Below are 16,493 nucleotides of genomic sequence, written 5' to 3' on the forward strand. Positions count from 1 at the left end.
ATGGGGAGTGGAGAGAGGGCAGAGCTGCCAGGACTTGGCAGAGAACAGCACCCTGCCAAGGTCTGATGGGTCTCCAAGAATGGAGGTGCAGAAGTAGCAGCAGCACGGAACTTGCTGAAAATTCAAATTCTCAGGTGTTCCCCGGGGGTGGGAACTAGCACTCTGTTTAGTCTTCCAGGAGATTCTGAGGCTAGAGTTCGAGAATCACGACTCCTAGCGGAGGGCCGAGAGTACTTTGGATGAGAGGGACAGAGAGGCAAGCCGGCCTTGTGAAGGCCCTTGGAGCCAGGCAAAGGGTCAGGCTCCGTTCTCAAGGGCGACCTGCAGGTTTTAGGTGGTACTCACACACCTCTCCCAGAATTCTTGGAGCAGAGTTTACCCGCGGCCTGCAGAAGTTCCCCACACCTGGCGACACCGGGCATCAGAGCTGTCGGGCGGGGGGGCAGGGGGGGAGTAGGGCAGACCCTCCGCACCCCAGTACCAGGCTTCAGCCGCTAGGGGTGGGCGATCCCACACGTCTGCACTCCAGGGAGAAGTGGAAGGCCGGAGGACGCCAACCCGAGGGGCGGGGCGGAAGGCCGATCCACTGCCCCACGAGGGCGGATCTGCTTTAGAGCCCGCCCTCGCCCCACCTCCCTGGGCGGAGCGTGGGGGGTGTCTCGGGCCCTGCGCCCGTGCGCACGCTCGCGGCGGGTTTGCAGGGCCGGACGCGCGCTCCGCGTCCCGTGCAGGAAGATGGTGGCGAGCGCGCGGGTGCAGAAGCTGGTGCGGCGCTACAAGCTGGCGATCGCCACCGCGCTGGCCATCCTGCTGCTGCAGGGCCTAGTCGTGTGGAGCTTCAGCGGCCTGGAGGAGGACGAGCCGGGCGAGGTGCTCCGACGGCCGCGCGGGCGGGCAGGCCGGGCGCGGGGGCGCGCGGGGTCCTGGCGGGGCTCCGGGCGGCCCCGGCCAGGCAAGTGGGGCATAGGCTGCGTGCGTGCGGGGCGCAGGAGGCCTCCTGGATGGACCCCGGCCCCTGGCCCCTGGCGCTCCCTTCCCAGGCCGGCCTGGGCGGGTTGCGCGCGGGAGCGGTGCATGACTCGGAGGCCCAGACGGTGGGCGGACTGGGGGCCCGGGCGGGAAGAGCGGGTCATGGTGGGGTGGTCTCCGCTCGGAGGAGCGATGAAGGTCAGGTGGGGGAGCGGAGCTGGGAAGGCAGGACTGGGCCCAAGCCTGTTCCGAGGTGGGGAGCCCCAGGCCAAACTTTCTGAAGTTGGGAGGGGGCGGGGGTATGCGCGCGGTGGGCGGAGGAGCGGGGGCCGAGGGACCCCGGGCATCGATGTCCAGCTGCGCCAGAGAGGCAGCGACTGGTGGTGAAGTGGAGCTCAGGGGTAGAGCCTGTAACAAAGTATATATCTGGGAATAGAGTGAACAGGAGTGACCCCGAGGGAGAAGACTGGTGTCCTCAGGCGTGGCTTTCTCTGGCTTTCTCTGCCTCGTTGAAGAACCCGGGTGTATCTTCAAGAGCAGATAGGAGGGGAAGTGAGCTGTTGAGTTGGCCTCAGGACATTAAGGAAGGGGGAGGGAGCCCTCTCTGGCTCTAAAAGAATGGGGACAGCAGCAGCAGATTGTCGCCAAGGTCTTCCTCACTCTTGGCAGGTGCTTTCAGTTGTGTGCCCAGACACATCCCCCTAGTGAGTGTGGTTAGGAGGGGTCCGGTGGGGTCTGGAAAGGTGGAGAGGACTAGCCAAAGCATAGTCCTAAACTGTGACCAGAGGTCAGGGGCTCTTGTCCTCAGGCTCGCTTGTTTGGGTGCCTCCAGGCCTCTGGGAGAGAGGCCCGGTGCTTGTGCTTGTCACATCCTCTTGGGCTTCACCTGACAGAGATGGCAGGAAGCAGGGAAGTCTCCTCTTGCACCTCAGCATTCCCAAAGGCCTGGTGTAGAGCCTAGAAGAAGAGCTGCCCTGGTGGTTTCAGGGGGAACCAAGAGGCTGAGATGGTGAGGGGAGCAGGAACAGATTGACATGGTACCATGTCTCCAAAAGGAGCTGAGGCCAGCCATGGGGGAAAGCTAGCGCTGTGACTTCTTGAAGGGAGTGAACTTGTTCTTGTGGGGCAAAGAGGAGAGAGCTTCAGGGCAGTGTAAGAAGTCTTAATTGGGACATCTCAGGCAGAGTGGGCTGCAGAGGCAGGTGAGGAGCCCTCTGACCCCTTGTATGTGAGGGAGGCTGGTGAGCACTCAGGATGGCCTGTCAAAGCCTTCTTGTGGAAGTAAATTCCCAGTGCGGAGTGGTCTGAGGCAGTCCTGCTGCTCTGCCCACAGCCTAGGGTGGAGCTCTGGAGGGAACTGGGAGTTGGGATCCCCCTACTCCCATACCTCCTGCCTGACTGAAGCTGAGAAAGGGATCCTGGACTAGAATGGAGAAAGGTCCCCAGTAGTCTAAATGTTATGGAGTTCTGACAACCACCTCCCCAGACATGGGGGTTGCCGGCAGTATAGTGCAGTGCTGGGGAAGGTGGGCATGGAAGTGAGACAAGTCTCCCCCATCCTGTCCCAGCATTGCCACCAAGCAGACCACCATGAGTCACCTCTCTGTTCCAATGCGGTAATAGTGGCACCAGTTTTGCTGGGCTGATAGTAAAAATGAAGTGAAGCAATATCTGTGAGTGTGTGCAGGAGTTCCCAGCAGATAGCCTGTCAGTACATAACTCACTCAGCATTGCACCCTGGGAGGGTTTCAGTCAGTCATTCAGTCAGCATGCACTTACTAAGTCCTCATACCAGGCACTGTGCTCAACACTAGGAATACAGAAATAAAGAATAAATGAGATACTGGCCCTCATGGGCAGTCAGTCTATAGGGAGAGACAGAGAAAAGGAAGGTAGAATAACAAGGGGGCTTAGATTGGGAGGCTGGGAAAGGCTTCCTTCGGGACGAGGTGGGCAGGCAGGTTTGAGCAGAAGCCTTTCAGGAGAGTGAGCTGAACCTGAAGATCCTCAGGTAATAGAGAGGAAGGTGGGGCACTTTCCCCAATGGTTTGTCCTGCATGGCCAAAGAGATCACTATAAGGGGCTCCAGTCGGTTTTATTCTAAGTGCAGTGGGGCAGCGGGAGCCAATGTGCATTTAAGAAAAGCACTCAGCTGCCTATGGAGGGGTGAGAGTGGATACCTGGGATGATCACTAATCTCGAAAGAGTCACTTGATAGTATTCAGAGCTTTCACAAACATCCTTTTACCACTTGTTTTAAATGCAGTCTGAGAAGTCTGAGGAGGTGGGGTGTGGGGTGAGCATTTCTGTGTTCACTGTCTTTGTGGCTCAGAGGAGTTCAAGGACTCTTAGAGTCAGGAAGTGGCAGAAAACTTTACATGCCTCCTTGCCAGGGAGGAGGGGGCCTCTGAAGCCAGAATGCATCCAACCAGAGGACCAGTTCCTGCCCTCTGTAATTAGAGCGCACCCTGATCTCAGAGAGGCATAGCCTGGAGCTCTATGACATGCCTGGGAGGGGTCAAGGGTGGGGACTGACTGCCCACCCAGCAGGACCTTTTTGCTTCTCCACTGCTGCCTTCTGGTCCCTAGCCTCCTCTAGGATTGTCCTTCTCAGAGTCAGACAGCTCTGCTGCAGTGCAAGGCACCAACATGCCTGTTTCCTCCCACATCCTGTCCCCCACCACAGCTAACTTGGCTCTGTGCCCTCTTGCCCTGCCCTCCTGACCAGCTTCCCAATGCACTGGATACAGGCTTTGACCCCTAGAACTCACACCTCCCTCCATTTGTACCCACCTAAGCTTTGGAATTTCCTTCCCTGCTCACTATGTGTCTGGGTCAGATGCTACCAGCTCTGTGGGCTTCCCAGCCCAGGGTGACTTACTCAACATGGGCACAGGACAGGGTCTGCTGCCTCTACTCAAGTGTCTCAGATGGGGATGGATACCTCTTCTCATTGGGTATCTTAAGATATCAGGGCCATCTGGGTACTGGACACAGGCCTGGGTACTATGGAGTAGGGGTAGGATTCTCTCCTGGAGGTGGCTCGCAGGCTTCTCCCATGCTCCTGTGGTGGGGGCGGGGGCAGGGAGAACCTAACTTTGGGTCCCACTTGGAGTCTACCATATCTGAGGGCCTGAGCCTTGGCCTCATATTGGCTGTTTCTGCCTCACTTCCCAAGATGGCAACTTTTAGTGAACACTACACCTTCACCAAGACTTTACTCATTTATTTGGTCAGTATTTAACTGATTTCTATATGCTCTCCTGAGCTCTAAGAATATGTCAGTGAATAAACCAGCAAAACTTGTCCCTGTGGAGCTTACAGCCATGTGAGGAACAGACAGAAAAGTAGGATAAAGGTGGCACACGCCTTTAATCCCAGCACTTGGGAGGCAGAGGCAGGCGGATCTCTGTGAGTTCAAGGCCAGCCTGGTCTACATAGTGAGTTCCAGGACAGCTGGGGCTACAGGGAGACCCTGTCTCAAAAAGACCAAAAAACAAAACAAAACAAACAAACAAAAAACCCCAAATGGTTCAGTGGCAGAAGAAGTCATGTTTCTTTTTTAAAATTTTATCTTTTTTTAATTATATGTGTATATCTGTATGTGTGGCAACACTTGTGTCATGGCAGTTATGTGGAAGTCAGAGGAAAACTTGTGGGAGTTGGTTCTCTCCTTCCACCCTGTGAGTCCCAGAATCAAACTCAGGGCCATTAGACTTGGCAGCAGGTGCCTTTACCTACTGAACCATCTTGCTGGCCCAAGATCATATTTCTGTGGAGAAAGGAAAGCAGATGAGGGAGAACTGGAGTTTTCGGTACAGTGACCAAGGCAGACCTTTCCGAGAAGACACTATCTGAGCAAAGATTTGAACAAGCAAGGGATGAGCTGTTGGGCGTCTGGGGAGGATACCCAGGTCTAGGGCATGGCTAGCACAGAGCTGGAGCCAGGCATGCCAGGTAGGAAGAAGGGATGCTACATAGGCTGTGGGGACAGGGTAAGAATGAGGCAAAGGGGTCCATAGAAGAGGTCAGAGAGGGCAAGGATGGAGGAAGGGACAGCTACTCTAGATCCTGAGAAAGGAACCCACTGGAAGGTTCAATCACGGGATGTGATGAGAAGAGACTGCAGAAGGGACAAGAGCTTGAGCTGGGGTATCAAGGAATCTAGGGGCAGTTGGGGAGCTAGTGAGATACTATGTGTGTATTTTCTTTTCTAAAATGTTTTATTTTATTAATACTATTTATTAATACCATGCCCGTGGAGGTCAGAAGAGGGCATCAGAGCCCCTGGAACTGGAGTTACATATGGTTGTTAGCTACCATGTGGTTGCTAGGAACTGAACCCCAGTCCTCTGCAAGAGCAGCCAGTGCTCTTAACTGCTGAGCCATCTCTCCAGCCCCTCTGTGTGTATTTTCAAGGATCTATTATGGGTTGAATGAGAATATGAGGGAAAGAGAAGAATCAAAGTTGTGTCCAGGGCTGGGGTGTGTAACTCAGTGGTGTAGTGCTTGCCTAGTAACCTAAGGCCCTCTGCCTCATTCCCAGTGCTGTCTCTGTGCCCCTCAGAAGAAGAAAGTTGACTCCCGATGTATTTGGCTTAAACCACATAGGGTTGTCATTTGTAGAGATGTGAAGAATGAGGGAGCAGTAGGTGAGGGGAGAATAGCAGGCATTTGCACTTGGACTTGAGGAGTCTGAGGACCTTAAGTTCCAAAAGGAGATGGCAAGGAGGCTGCTTGTTCAGTGCCTAAAGGTTGAAGGGAGGTTTCCAGACCAGAGGGATGTGGATGGTGTGAAGAAAGCAAGAAACTGAGTGAGATCACTGAGAAACAAAGGCTGGGGTCTGAGAACAGGTCCCGGGATCTGCCTGGGGAGCCAGGAGACTATTGAGGCCCTGGATGGGAGGGTGCTTACAGGGAGCAAGGCACATATCCATAGGACTTAGCATGAAGACTGCAAGCTGGGAGTGAGGTGAGGCTGATGTGGACGGTGAGAGGAAAAGGACAATCAGGAGATGTCTTCTTAAGCTGCAGCCCCTCACATCTTATCTCATTTGATCCTCACTCTCCCAGGTGAGGGACAATGCTTTGAAAAGTGGAGTGGCTGCTGGTGAGGTAGCAGAGCTGAGCCACAGCACTCAGGACAACCTGTCCCTGTCCCTTCTTGCTCACAAACACTGGCCAGATGTCCCCCATGTGTCCATCAGGCCCTCGGGAGATGGTCTGACATAGTGCCCCTTGAGGAGTTCATTGTCTGCTAGAGGAACATCTGGGGTTTCAGAGCTCAGCACATCCCATGTGGGGACAAACAATCGCTGCCAGCCTGGGGACTGATCTTAAAGAATGGGTAGGCTAAGCAAGGAGGGAAGATGGGGAGCAGAGAGGAGAGCAAGTTGAGCTGAACAGGCTATTTGGGGGAAGTGCTTGGTTGGAGAAGATGCAGCAGGTGCCAAAGCACTCAAAGCCAGGAAGTAGGGGTGCAGTAAGCAGTGTGGGGGGCTTCAGAATCTCCTTGAGATATCCTGCTGCAAGTACAGAGGTTGACACCCTCCAGCTGTGGGCTTGTGGTTGGACCTCAGATTTCTGGCCAGGGTCTAATTGCCATGGTAGCTCAAGAGCTCAATGTCCACAGGCAGTCATGTGGGAGAGCTCATTAAGCTGGCCACACCTCCTCAGCTGCACTGGGGTTGCTGTGCCTGCTGCCTCTCTCCTGGCCTGGCTGTCAGACTGGCTTTGTGTCTGGAGCTTTTCTCTGACAGCTTCTACCTGGCTGGCTTTCCAAACTATTGTCTAAAGGTGTACCCTGACTACTTTTTAGGGGATTCATCCATTACTGGGGGTCTCAGGCGTCATCTCTACCCTTCCCTCCTGAGGAAATCCCCTTCACTCTGTTGTGGCCTCAGTATTCCCACATGAAAAACTTTAGTGCATACAATGTTTGGATGCTCCTGGAGGTATCTTAATGCTGTATCTTCCCAGTCAGCCCCTGGTGGGAGGTGTGGGTCTTAGCTGGACACTCCTGGGTCCCCTGTAGGGTCTGTGCTCCCTTTCTCTGGAGTAGGCATGGGCATGTATTTAAAAAAAAAATTTTAATGGAAGTGTAGTGCCATGTGATCTGAGATCTAGAGGGCATGAGGGGTGTGGTGGGGTGATATGGGGAGGGTTGAAGCTACCTCAGCCAACCTGCCCAGGAGTGTTGCTATCTGTGCAGAGTTGAGTGAACAAGACTTCCCTAGGTAAAGGCTGGATAGGAGCTTTTAGATCTGAAGGTGCCCTGGCCAAGATGGAGCTCAAGGGGTGGGAAGAGATGAGCAACTAACCATTGCCTCTGCTTGTCTTTTACAGAAAGGAAGGCAGAGAAAGCCGCGACCATTGGACCCTGGCGAAGGCTCTAAGGACACAGACAGCTCTGCAGGGCGGCGGGGCAGCACTGGTAGAAGGCATGGGCGCTGGCGGGGCCGAGCTGAGAGCCCAGGTGTGCCTGTGGCCAAGGTGGTGCGGGCAGTTACCAGCCGGCACAGAGCCAGCCGGCGTGTCCCACCTGCCCCGCCCCCTGAGGCTCCAGGCCGCCAGAATCTGAGCGGGGCAGCAGCTGGGGAGGCACTGGTAGGGGCTGCTGGCTTCCCGCCACATGGAGACACAGGAAGTGTGGAGGGTGCCCCCCAGCCTACGGACAACAGCTTCACCCCAAAGTGTGAAATTGTGGGCAAGGATGCGCTGTCAGCACTGGCCCGGGCCAGCACCAAGCAGTGTCAGCAGGAGATTGCCAACGTGGTGTGCCTGCACCAAGCTGGGAGCCTCATGCCCAAGGCTGTGCCCCGGCACTGCCAGCTGGCTGGTGAGGGTCTGGGGTACTCTGGCCCTTCCTGGGCATGGATGGGAGGTGATGTGGCTCAGCTCTTCAAGCTCAGTTGCCAGATTGGGGGCTGGGACTGAAGGCTCTGAGCCTGAACTTCTTTCACTGAAAGGCAGGCAACCCTTTTCCCATCTCAATCCTGCCTTGTTGCCTGGGGTAGGCCTCACTGATGCCCCTGTTCACTCCACTCAGGCAAGATGAGTCCTGGCATCCAGTGGGAAGAGGTTCGGGCCCAGCAGCCTGTGGATGGCCCCCCAGTACGCATCGCCTACATGCTGGTGGTTCATGGACGTGCCATTCGCCAGCTGAAGCGTCTTCTCAAGGCTGTCTATCATGAGCAGCATTTCTTTTATATCCATGTGGACAAGGTACTGGGGGCTGAAAGGCCTGGGGGGTTTGGTTGAGCAAAGCAGAGACTCTGAAGGTTGCAGGCAGGGTTTCACAGCTGGCTCACATACCCTAAAGAAAGGGGAGGTGAGGTCTAGAATGGTCAGGCAGCTGGCATAAGGTGGCATGGCCCGTTAGGCACTGGAGTCCTGCCACTTTCTGTCTCCGTTCTGTGTCATTTGTGCTCCATCCCCAGCTGGGTGGGAGTTACAACCCTGGGGCCCAGCTGTATCTACTGAGTATCCCCTCTCCCTCCTGCTCCCCCAGCGTTCAAACTACCTGCACCGAGAGGTGGTGGAACTAGCTCAGCACTATGATAATGTGCGGGTAACACCGTGGCGCATGGTCACCATCTGGGGTGGGGCCAGCCTTCTGAGGATGTACCTGCGGAGCATGAGGGACTTGCTGGAGGTTCCTGGCTGGACCTGGGACTTCTTCATCAACCTGAGTGCCACTGACTATCCAACCAGGTGTGAGAATGGGGCTCCAAACTCTCTGGGTGAGAATGGGACCCCATCTATGATCTTGGAGTTGGAGGGTCCATTTTCTCATCCAAGTCTCATTCTGGGATTCCCCACAGCCCAGATATGGTCCCTTGTTTCCGAGCATGAGTTTGGCGAGAGACTGGTAAAAGGTGATCTGAGGACTGAGACTAATAAGAGATGGGGAGGAGCAGCCATGGGCCTGTGCCTAGGGTGTTGGGTCAGGCAGCAAGGGTGGAGGAAGGGTAGGGTCTTCTTTGGGCCCTTCAGGTACCACCACCCCAGAGTATCAACTAAGGATAGGGCATGTGGCCTCATAGCACTCTGAGAGAAGAAGGTATAAGAGGTGAAGGTCAAGCATGTTAGAGGGAGTCTGTGCTGGGCCATGGACTGAGCAACTGCTGCACACATCCCCTTCCCTCTCCAGGACTAATGAGGAGCTAGTAGCATTTCTATCCAAGAACCGGGACAAGAATTTCCTCAAGTCACATGGCCGAGACAACTCCAGGTAAGGGAAGGTAGGGGAGGACCTGGTGTTTTGAACCATGCATCCCACACAAGGGCACTTAGTGGGCCCAGCCCTGGATGACAAAGCCCCAAAACCAATCATTGATGAGAGCGAGCCAGTTGCCAGGTGGGCAAGAGAGTTTGGCCCTTTAGTCATGGCCTTTCTGCCTTCCTCAGGTTCATCAAGAAGCAGGGCCTTGACCGGCTCTTCCATGAGTGCGACTCACATATGTGGCGCCTGGGAGAGCGGCAGATCCCAGCAGGAATTGTGGTGGATGGCGGCTCTGACTGGTTTGTGCTGACGAGGAGCTTCGTTGAATATGTGGTGTACACAGATGACCCCCTTGTAGCCCAGCTACGCCAGTTCTATACCTACACATTGCTCCCAGCTGAGGTAGGTGACCAGGCAGGCATGAAGAGCAGGGAGGGCACTGATTGGACTGCCCATGGCTCACCCTCCACTCTCTCCTGATACCTATAGTCCTTCTTCCACACGGTACTGGAGAATAGCCCGGCCTGTGAGACCCTCGTGGACAACAACCTGCGGGTCACCAACTGGAACCGCAAGCTGGGCTGCAAGTGCCAGTACAAGCATATTGTGGACTGGTGTGGCTGCTCCCCCAACGACTTCAAGCCACAGGACTTCCTGCGGCTACAGGTGCTCTCCTGTGGCCTGAGAGACCTGTGCCCCAGCTGTTCCCCACAGACTAAACGGGTTAGAAAGGCAGGATGGGCCTCCACTTGGAGAAGCCCTGGGGTCTAGGCCTACAGTGGCAGTGACAGCAGCAAATCAGGGAGGCTGACTCTAGGCAGTGCTGAGAGGGCAGCCCTTGAGGTGCTCTACAGAGCCCTTCACCCTCATCTCTTTTCCTCCAGCAAGTCTCCAGACCCACCTTCTTTGCCCGAAAGTTTGAGTCCACTGTGAATCAGGAAGTCCTGGAAATCTTGGACTTCCACCTATATGGCAGCTACCCACCTAGCACGCCGGCTCTCAAAGCCTACTGGGAGAACACCTATGACGTGGCTGATGGCCCCAGTGGACTCAGTGATGTCCTACTCACCGCATACACAGCCTTTGTCCGTCTCAGCCTGCGCCATGCTGCCACTGCTGCACCCCCACTGGCCACTGCACTCTGCAGGTAAGACCCTCTTCTGACACATAGGTTCTTGTTAGGGGAAGCAAATTAGAAAGCCACAGCCCTCACCCACAATGAGTCCCCAGTCTGAGGAAGGAAAAAAATTTTAAGAATAACAACAAAAAAATTAAAGAAGACAAAAGCCAGGCACAAGAATGCTGTGGGGTGTGAGATTTGGGGCAAAGGAAATGGGACTCCCCAGTGCCCCCTCCCTGGGACTCCAGGCAGAGTCAGGTGTCTGATGGCATCTCCCTTTCTCCCCACTGAAACCTTAGGTTTGAGCCCAGGGGTTTGCCGTCCAGCGTGCACCTGTATTTCTATGACGACCATTTCCAGGGCTACCTGGTGACGCAGGCAGTGCAGCCCTCAGCCCAAGGGCCAGCAGAGACGCTTGAGATGTGGCTGATGCCCCAGGGGTCACTGAAGCTGTTGGGGCACAGCGATCAGGCCAGCCGGCTCCAGAGTTTGGAGGTGGGACAGGTCCTCCCCCTTGCTTTCTCCTGACCCCCAGCAAGACGCAGGGAGTGGGAAGAGAGGGACAGACACCAAGGGAGGGGTAAGAACTCCATCAGACCTTTATGGTTTGGGCTCTGTGGGCTCTGCTTTCCCAATAGTGGCAACTTTAGTGATGCCTCACACAGACATGCCTGTGTTAACCCCCACAGGCACACACTGAGGAGCCCTCCCACATGACACAGCACCTGGAATAGGGACAGAACTGTCAGTTCCAGTCTAAAGTGCAAGGATTCCTGGACTTGGACCTTCCAGTTGAGCTTTGGGTGTTTAGTCTTCTTCCTAGAGGCTCTGGTTTCATGGGGATATGGTCTGTCTTAGACCCCCACTGCTGTAGAATAGTTCAGAATGACAGTCTAGAATGAACCTCAGAGCTGGGAGAGATGTTAAAGTTCTCCTAGACTCACCCCTTCATTTTGAAGATAGGGAAACTGAGACCCCCCACCACCACCACCACCAAAGAGGCAGTGACTGGTCTGAGGTTATGCAGTGAGAGGTGGCATCAGAGCAGACAGAAGGACTTCTCCCAGGCTCCTGCCCAGCTGCCTCCCTCCCTACAGGTTGGCACTGAGTGGGACCCCAAAGAACGTCTTTTCCGGAACTTTGGGAACTTACTGGGACCACTGGATGAGCCTGTAGCCATGCAGCGCTGGGCTCGGGGCCCCAACCTCACAGCTACTGTGGTCTGGATTGATCCAACCTATGTTGTTGCCACTTCATATGACATCACGGTAGATGCAGAGACTGAGGTCACGCAGTACAAGCCTCCACTGAGCCTGCCCCTGCGGCCAGGAGCCTGGACCGTTCGATTGCTTCAGTTCTGGGAACCCTTGGGTGAGACCCGCTTCCTTGTACTGCCCTTGACCTTCAACCGCAAACTACCTCTCAGGAAAGGTAAGGATGTGGTGCCCAAACGATGCCCAGATTTCACACAGACTATGATCTGCCAGGGTGTTAACCCCATGCCTGAGTGTAGGAAGGGAGAAGTCAGGGTCTTGGCTTTCTATCTCTATTTTGTGGTAGCAGGGAAAGAGAAGAGCTAGGCAGACTGCAATCTGGAACAGAGCTCTGCCCCTGTAATTGGGCCTTGAGCTTTAGAAATTACCTGGCCTTTTCACTTACATTAAAATAGGGGCAGCACAACTATCTGAGACTTCCTGGCTGACTGGAACACAAGTTACTCAAACTAGCTCCAGTGAAAAAGGGAAATGTGGGGCTCTCTTCCACAAAACCTAGAAAATGCCTCAGATCTCACTGGGATCCAGAGGTGCTTTCTCCAGTCTTCTGAGGCGTCTTGTCCCTTCATCGTGTTCTGTCTGTGATGCTGTGTGCTTTTCCATACATGACCTCTCAGTGCAGCAAAGCCAGATTAGGGCCTTGAGGACTTCCAAGTCCTACAGTCTTGGGACAACAAACCTGGCCATCCCAAGCCACCATGTGGCTAGGTGGGCAGGTTCACATAGCCCTCTGGTGATCTGGTTAAGGCTAGGGAGGCAGACCCTTGGCAGTCGGAGGCGGAGCAGGTTATTGCAAGGGGGTGCCCCAGAGATGTTGGGATGAGTGCTGGCTCACAGTGGTGATTCAGTGGGTGTTCATAGGTTTCCTTTCCCTACTGCATCCTATCACGAGAAGGTGGGGAGAGCAGGAGTAACCTGAAGAGAGGGGATGAGGGGTTGGGACAGGATAGGCAAGCCACTTTTCTCGCCATGTCTGATGGAGACAGCAGGTGGAGCTCTGTAGATAGGGCCTGGGACTAGACCTCAAAGCACAAAGGCAGAGTGTGTTCAAAGCTGAGAGGACATAGATGGCACTGGTACATGAGGGGATAGAATAGAGAGGCAAAGAAGGTGCAGGGATTTGTGGGAAGGAAGGCCAGTGAGGCAAGCTGGCCCAATGTGGAGAAGAACAGCCTGCCAAGGATCGGGGGCCACTATGAGTCAAAAATGGTGTGTGTGACACACACAAACCAGAGTACCAATTTTCTAAAGTGCCTTGAACCCACTGTTTGACATAGTCCTAAAGTTAGGAATTCAGGGATTACTGCTTTGGTTTATTTATTTATCTATGGGAGAGAGAGGAGAGACAGAGCATGTACATGCAATAGCACTCATGTGGAAGTCAGAGGACAACTTGGGCACTAGTTCTCTCCTTCCACCATATGGGTCCTAGAGATCGAACTAAGATGGTCGGGCTTGGTGGTAAGGTACCTTTATCCACTGAGCCATCTTGCCAGCCCTTATTCATTTTTTGAGACAAAGTCTTATACTGTAGCCCAGGCTAGCCTGGAATGCTGTGTGTAGCCCATCCTGGCCTGAAATTCTTAGCAGTTCTCCTACTTCAGCCTCTCGTTAGCTGGGACTACAAACGTGAATCACCAGGCACAGCTACTGCTTTGGTTTTTTTTTTTATATTTTATTTATGTTTTTAATTTTATGTGTATGAGTGTTATGCCTGCATGTAAGTGCACCTGTGTCATGCAGTGCCCAAGGAGGACAGAAGAGGCTGTCGGATGCCCTGGAACTGGAGTTACGGACAGTTGTTAGCTGCCATGTGGGTGCTGGGATTCGAACCTGGGTTTTCTGTAAGAGCAGTGTTCTTAACTACTGAGCCATCTCTCCAGCCCTGCTTTGTTTTTTTTTTTTACAACTATTGATTTTATAGGCATAGAAAGTTCCTTGGATTGGCCTCAGACCACTCTGCAAACAGGGCCCTGTGGTAAGGTTGGAATGGGAACCTCTGTGCCCAGGTCTGACTGGTCTAACCTTCAGAGGACTGCAGGGTTTGCTTAACTGCCTGTTCTGCACTCCCAGATGATGCTAGCTGGCTGCACGCGGGACCACCCCACAACGAGTACATGGAGCAGAGTTTCCAGGGACTAAGCAGCATCCTGAACCTGCCTCAGCCAGAGCCCCTGGAGGAGGCTGCCAGGCGGCGCAAAGGGCTCACAGGCCCTGCACTTGAAGCCTGGACAGATGGGGAGCTGAGCAGTTTCTGGTCTGTGGCAGGACTGTGTGCCACAGGCCCCTCTGCCTGCCCCTCCCTGGAGCCCTGCAGACTGACCACTTGGAGCTCTCTATTCCCTGATCCCAAATCGGAGCTGGGGCCTGTCAAAGCAGATGGCCGACTCAGGTAGCAGGGCCCCAGCCAGAACAACCCGGAGGAGCCCGGGTAATTGCACCTTACAGACAATGGAGGGATATCCCTCCCACAGACCAGAGGCCTAGACAGTACCCTGATCCACCCATCAGGAACCCGCACCGACGGCAGGGAGGTGGGCACAGTGCTCACTACTGCTAATGGCTCTGCAGGAGCCCAGAGGGCCAGTGGAAACTGAGAGGGCTCTTCCTCCCCTCCTCTCTAGTTTGTAACTTTTTTATTTAAAATGGGTGGTGGGGGGAAGAATAAGAAACAAAAGATGTGCAATAGGGCTCAGAGCAGCCCCAGGAAGTAGGCCATGGCCATGGGGAGCATGGCCCACAGAGCCCATATGCTAAAGCTCTGGAAGAGTCCCAGCCTGCTCCTGAGCTGCTCACAACTGAGGCTTTGTAGAGGGGCAGGTGCCCTGCCAGGCTCTGAGGCCTGGAGAACAGGTGATTTGGGGGCCATGTGGAGCTGGGCTTTAGCGAGACAGCCTCTCCTCTGGTAGCCAGGGGACCCTAGAGCAGGGGTGGGGCTGGCTCTCGGGCTTTCCAGCACACCCTGCCCTGTGCCAGGAAATGCAGGGCATCAGGGCCTCCTGAGACCAGGGCAGTTTCCCAGGTGTGTCCTGGGAGGAGGAGCAAGCCTCACTAGCAGCACAGGAAGAAGACCGTCAGGGTGCTCAGAAGAACCTGGAGACGTGTTGTGCCTGAAGCTTGGTGTGAAGTCTGAAATATGCAACAGAAGAAATATATCTCTCTCTCTCCAAGCTGAGGCTCTGAGTTTTCTCCTGTGTGTGAAGGAGCTGTGGCTGTTCCCTGGGCTATCTAGAAGTCTTAGCTGGTACTCTGAGAGCCTTGAGAAGGTTCCTCCATAGTAGGAACAGTTGCAAATCTACCAAGAACCAGATGAGATGTGAAAATTGCAGTCTTCGTTCTGAGAGTAAATGGGCCCTGAGAGGCTCAGACTTCCTTCTTCATTGCTACCCAGCAGGCCAGCATGACTGGAGTTTGGTTTTTAAAGCCCCACCCAACATTCCACCCTGACAGTGGGCCAGGTTGCAGTAAGTGCTACTGGGCCTTCATCACTCAGGCCCATCCCAAAATCTTCATTTTTCTTGCTACCTGCTCAAGTCCTGCCTTTGAAGCCCACTCAGGAATGGGGGTTATTGTGGCCATGGCCTCCTGGTTAGTGCGGGCAGCTTGTTCTTTTAAGGACAGGTGCAGAGCTTGACTACCTACCCACTGACCTAGGGACCTAGGAAGATGATGTCTGCATTTATTCACCTGCTTTTTCTCTGTCCTTCTCCTTTCCCATCTCTTATTCTTGTCAACAAGGGCTCAATATTAGTGCTTCACCCTTTACACAATGTGGAGTCAGAGTGAAGGTTTTTGGACCTCTGAAATCACATTATTAGCAGGTACACTGGAAATAAGGGGCTCACTCTATTCCTGTCCCAGATGCTACATCACTTTCCCAGTTGCCGGGAGAGGGCACTCCTGACCACCAATAAGAGCATTAGTGTGGGCTGTCTACAGCAAGCTCACTTAACTCTCTGATGCCTTAGAGGCAGGCACTTCTGTTTTTCTTCACGAAGACTACAACTGATATCTGAGAAATGATGAGCCCAGAGTCAAAGCTACTGGATGGTGTCAGTACTTTGCAGAGGGGGTCAGGAGGCGTCCAGAACCACCATGCCACTGGACTCTCCTTTTCTCACATGATGTAGCTGGCCAAGGCAGGAACATACAGAGGGGAAGATGGTTATTCTTCCTGGTTCATATTTTAGTGTATACTTGAAGCTATATTCTAGTTCTAGAATATTGTATGTTTTTAATTGATATCAGCTCTTAAGAACAAAAAAAACTACTGTCTGTCACATAGACATAGTAAACTCAGGACAGGTAGAGTGAGTGCTATGGGGGTATGTACACCAATGTGCACATAGCATGAGCCAGAAGAGGATGTTGCATATTCTGCTCATCAGTTCTGTATCCTCTTGAGGCAAGGTCTCTCACTGAACCTGAACCTTGATGGATTTTTGGCTAGGTCAGCTAGCCAGCAAGTCCCAAGGATCCTTCTGTCTCGACCCCAGAACAGGTTTTACAGACCACCTGATGCGCCGCTTGACTTTTCCGTAGGTGCTGAAGATCTGAATTCAGGTCCTCGTGTTTGCACAGCAAGCACTCTTACCTACTGAGTCATCTCCCCAGCCTATTTTGGTTTTGTTGAGAGACGATCTCCTGATAGTACAAGCTGGCCTTGAACTGTGTAGCTGAAGACAACCTTGAACTCCTGATCTTGTCTCCCACCTCTCAACTGCTATATCGGAGGCATGTGCCACAGCAAGCAGCTTAGTTTGCTAGCTTAGGTGGTTCACATACTGCCACCCCCTGCCATTCTCTAGCATATCACAGCAGGTCCTAGTGATACTCTGTTGGCCTGCTGCAAACATTCTAGAAAGTTTACATTCTAGTCTGGCCCAGTAGGTGGTCCTGAATGAGG

The 16,493-nt window shown here is 53.9% G+C and overlaps 1 protein-coding gene across 3 annotated transcripts; it reads left to right on the plus strand.

Moving 5' to 3' along the window:
• The first annotated feature begins 653 nt into the window (after nucleotides 1-653).
• On the plus strand, nucleotides 654-14,757 carry Xylt2 (xylosyltransferase 2). 3 transcript variants are annotated; one of them, XM_029566084.1, is made up of 11 exons: nucleotides 654-870; nucleotides 7,315-7,807; nucleotides 8,018-8,193; nucleotides 8,480-8,682; nucleotides 9,122-9,202; nucleotides 9,379-9,595; nucleotides 9,683-9,916; nucleotides 10,078-10,340; nucleotides 10,613-10,808; nucleotides 11,411-11,744; nucleotides 13,661-14,757. In XM_029566084.1, the coding sequence occupies exons 1-11, from the start codon at nucleotides 736-738 to the stop codon at nucleotides 13,981-13,983; spliced, it is 2,655 nt and encodes an 884-aa protein (XP_029421944.1). In that variant the 5' UTR covers nucleotides 654-735; the 3' UTR covers nucleotides 13,984-14,757. The 3 variants fall into 3 exon arrangements, with proteins under 3 accessions (XP_029421944.1, XP_008836561.1, XP_029421945.1); XM_008838339.3 differs by having other exon boundaries at nucleotides 9,683-9,859; XM_029566085.1 differs by lacking the exon at nucleotides 13,661-14,757 and adding an exon at nucleotides 13,512-13,646.
• The last annotated feature ends 1,736 nt before the right edge of the window (nucleotides 14,758-16,493 follow it).

The sequence above is a fragment of the Nannospalax galili genome, unplaced genomic scaffold (genome assembly GCF_000622305.1).
Source record: "Nannospalax galili isolate Female #2095 unplaced genomic scaffold, S.galili_v1.0 scaffold95, whole genome shotgun sequence".
In the NCBI taxonomy this organism is placed as follows: Eukaryota; Metazoa; Chordata; class Mammalia; order Rodentia; family Spalacidae; genus Nannospalax; species Nannospalax galili.

Coding starts and splice junctions, on each gene's coding strand:
- Xylt2 (XM_029566084.1), top strand. CDS start 736: ATGGTGGCGAGCGCGCGGGTGCAGAAGCTGGTGCGGCGCTACAAGCTG. Junction 10,341..10,612: donor CTGGCCACTGCACTCTGCAG/GTAAGACCCTCT, acceptor CTGAAACCTTAG/GTTTGAGCCCAGGGGTTTGC. Junction 10,809..11,410: donor GCCGGCTCCAGAGTTTGGAG/GTGGGACAGGTC, acceptor CCCTCCCTACAG/GTTGGCACTGAGTGGGACCC.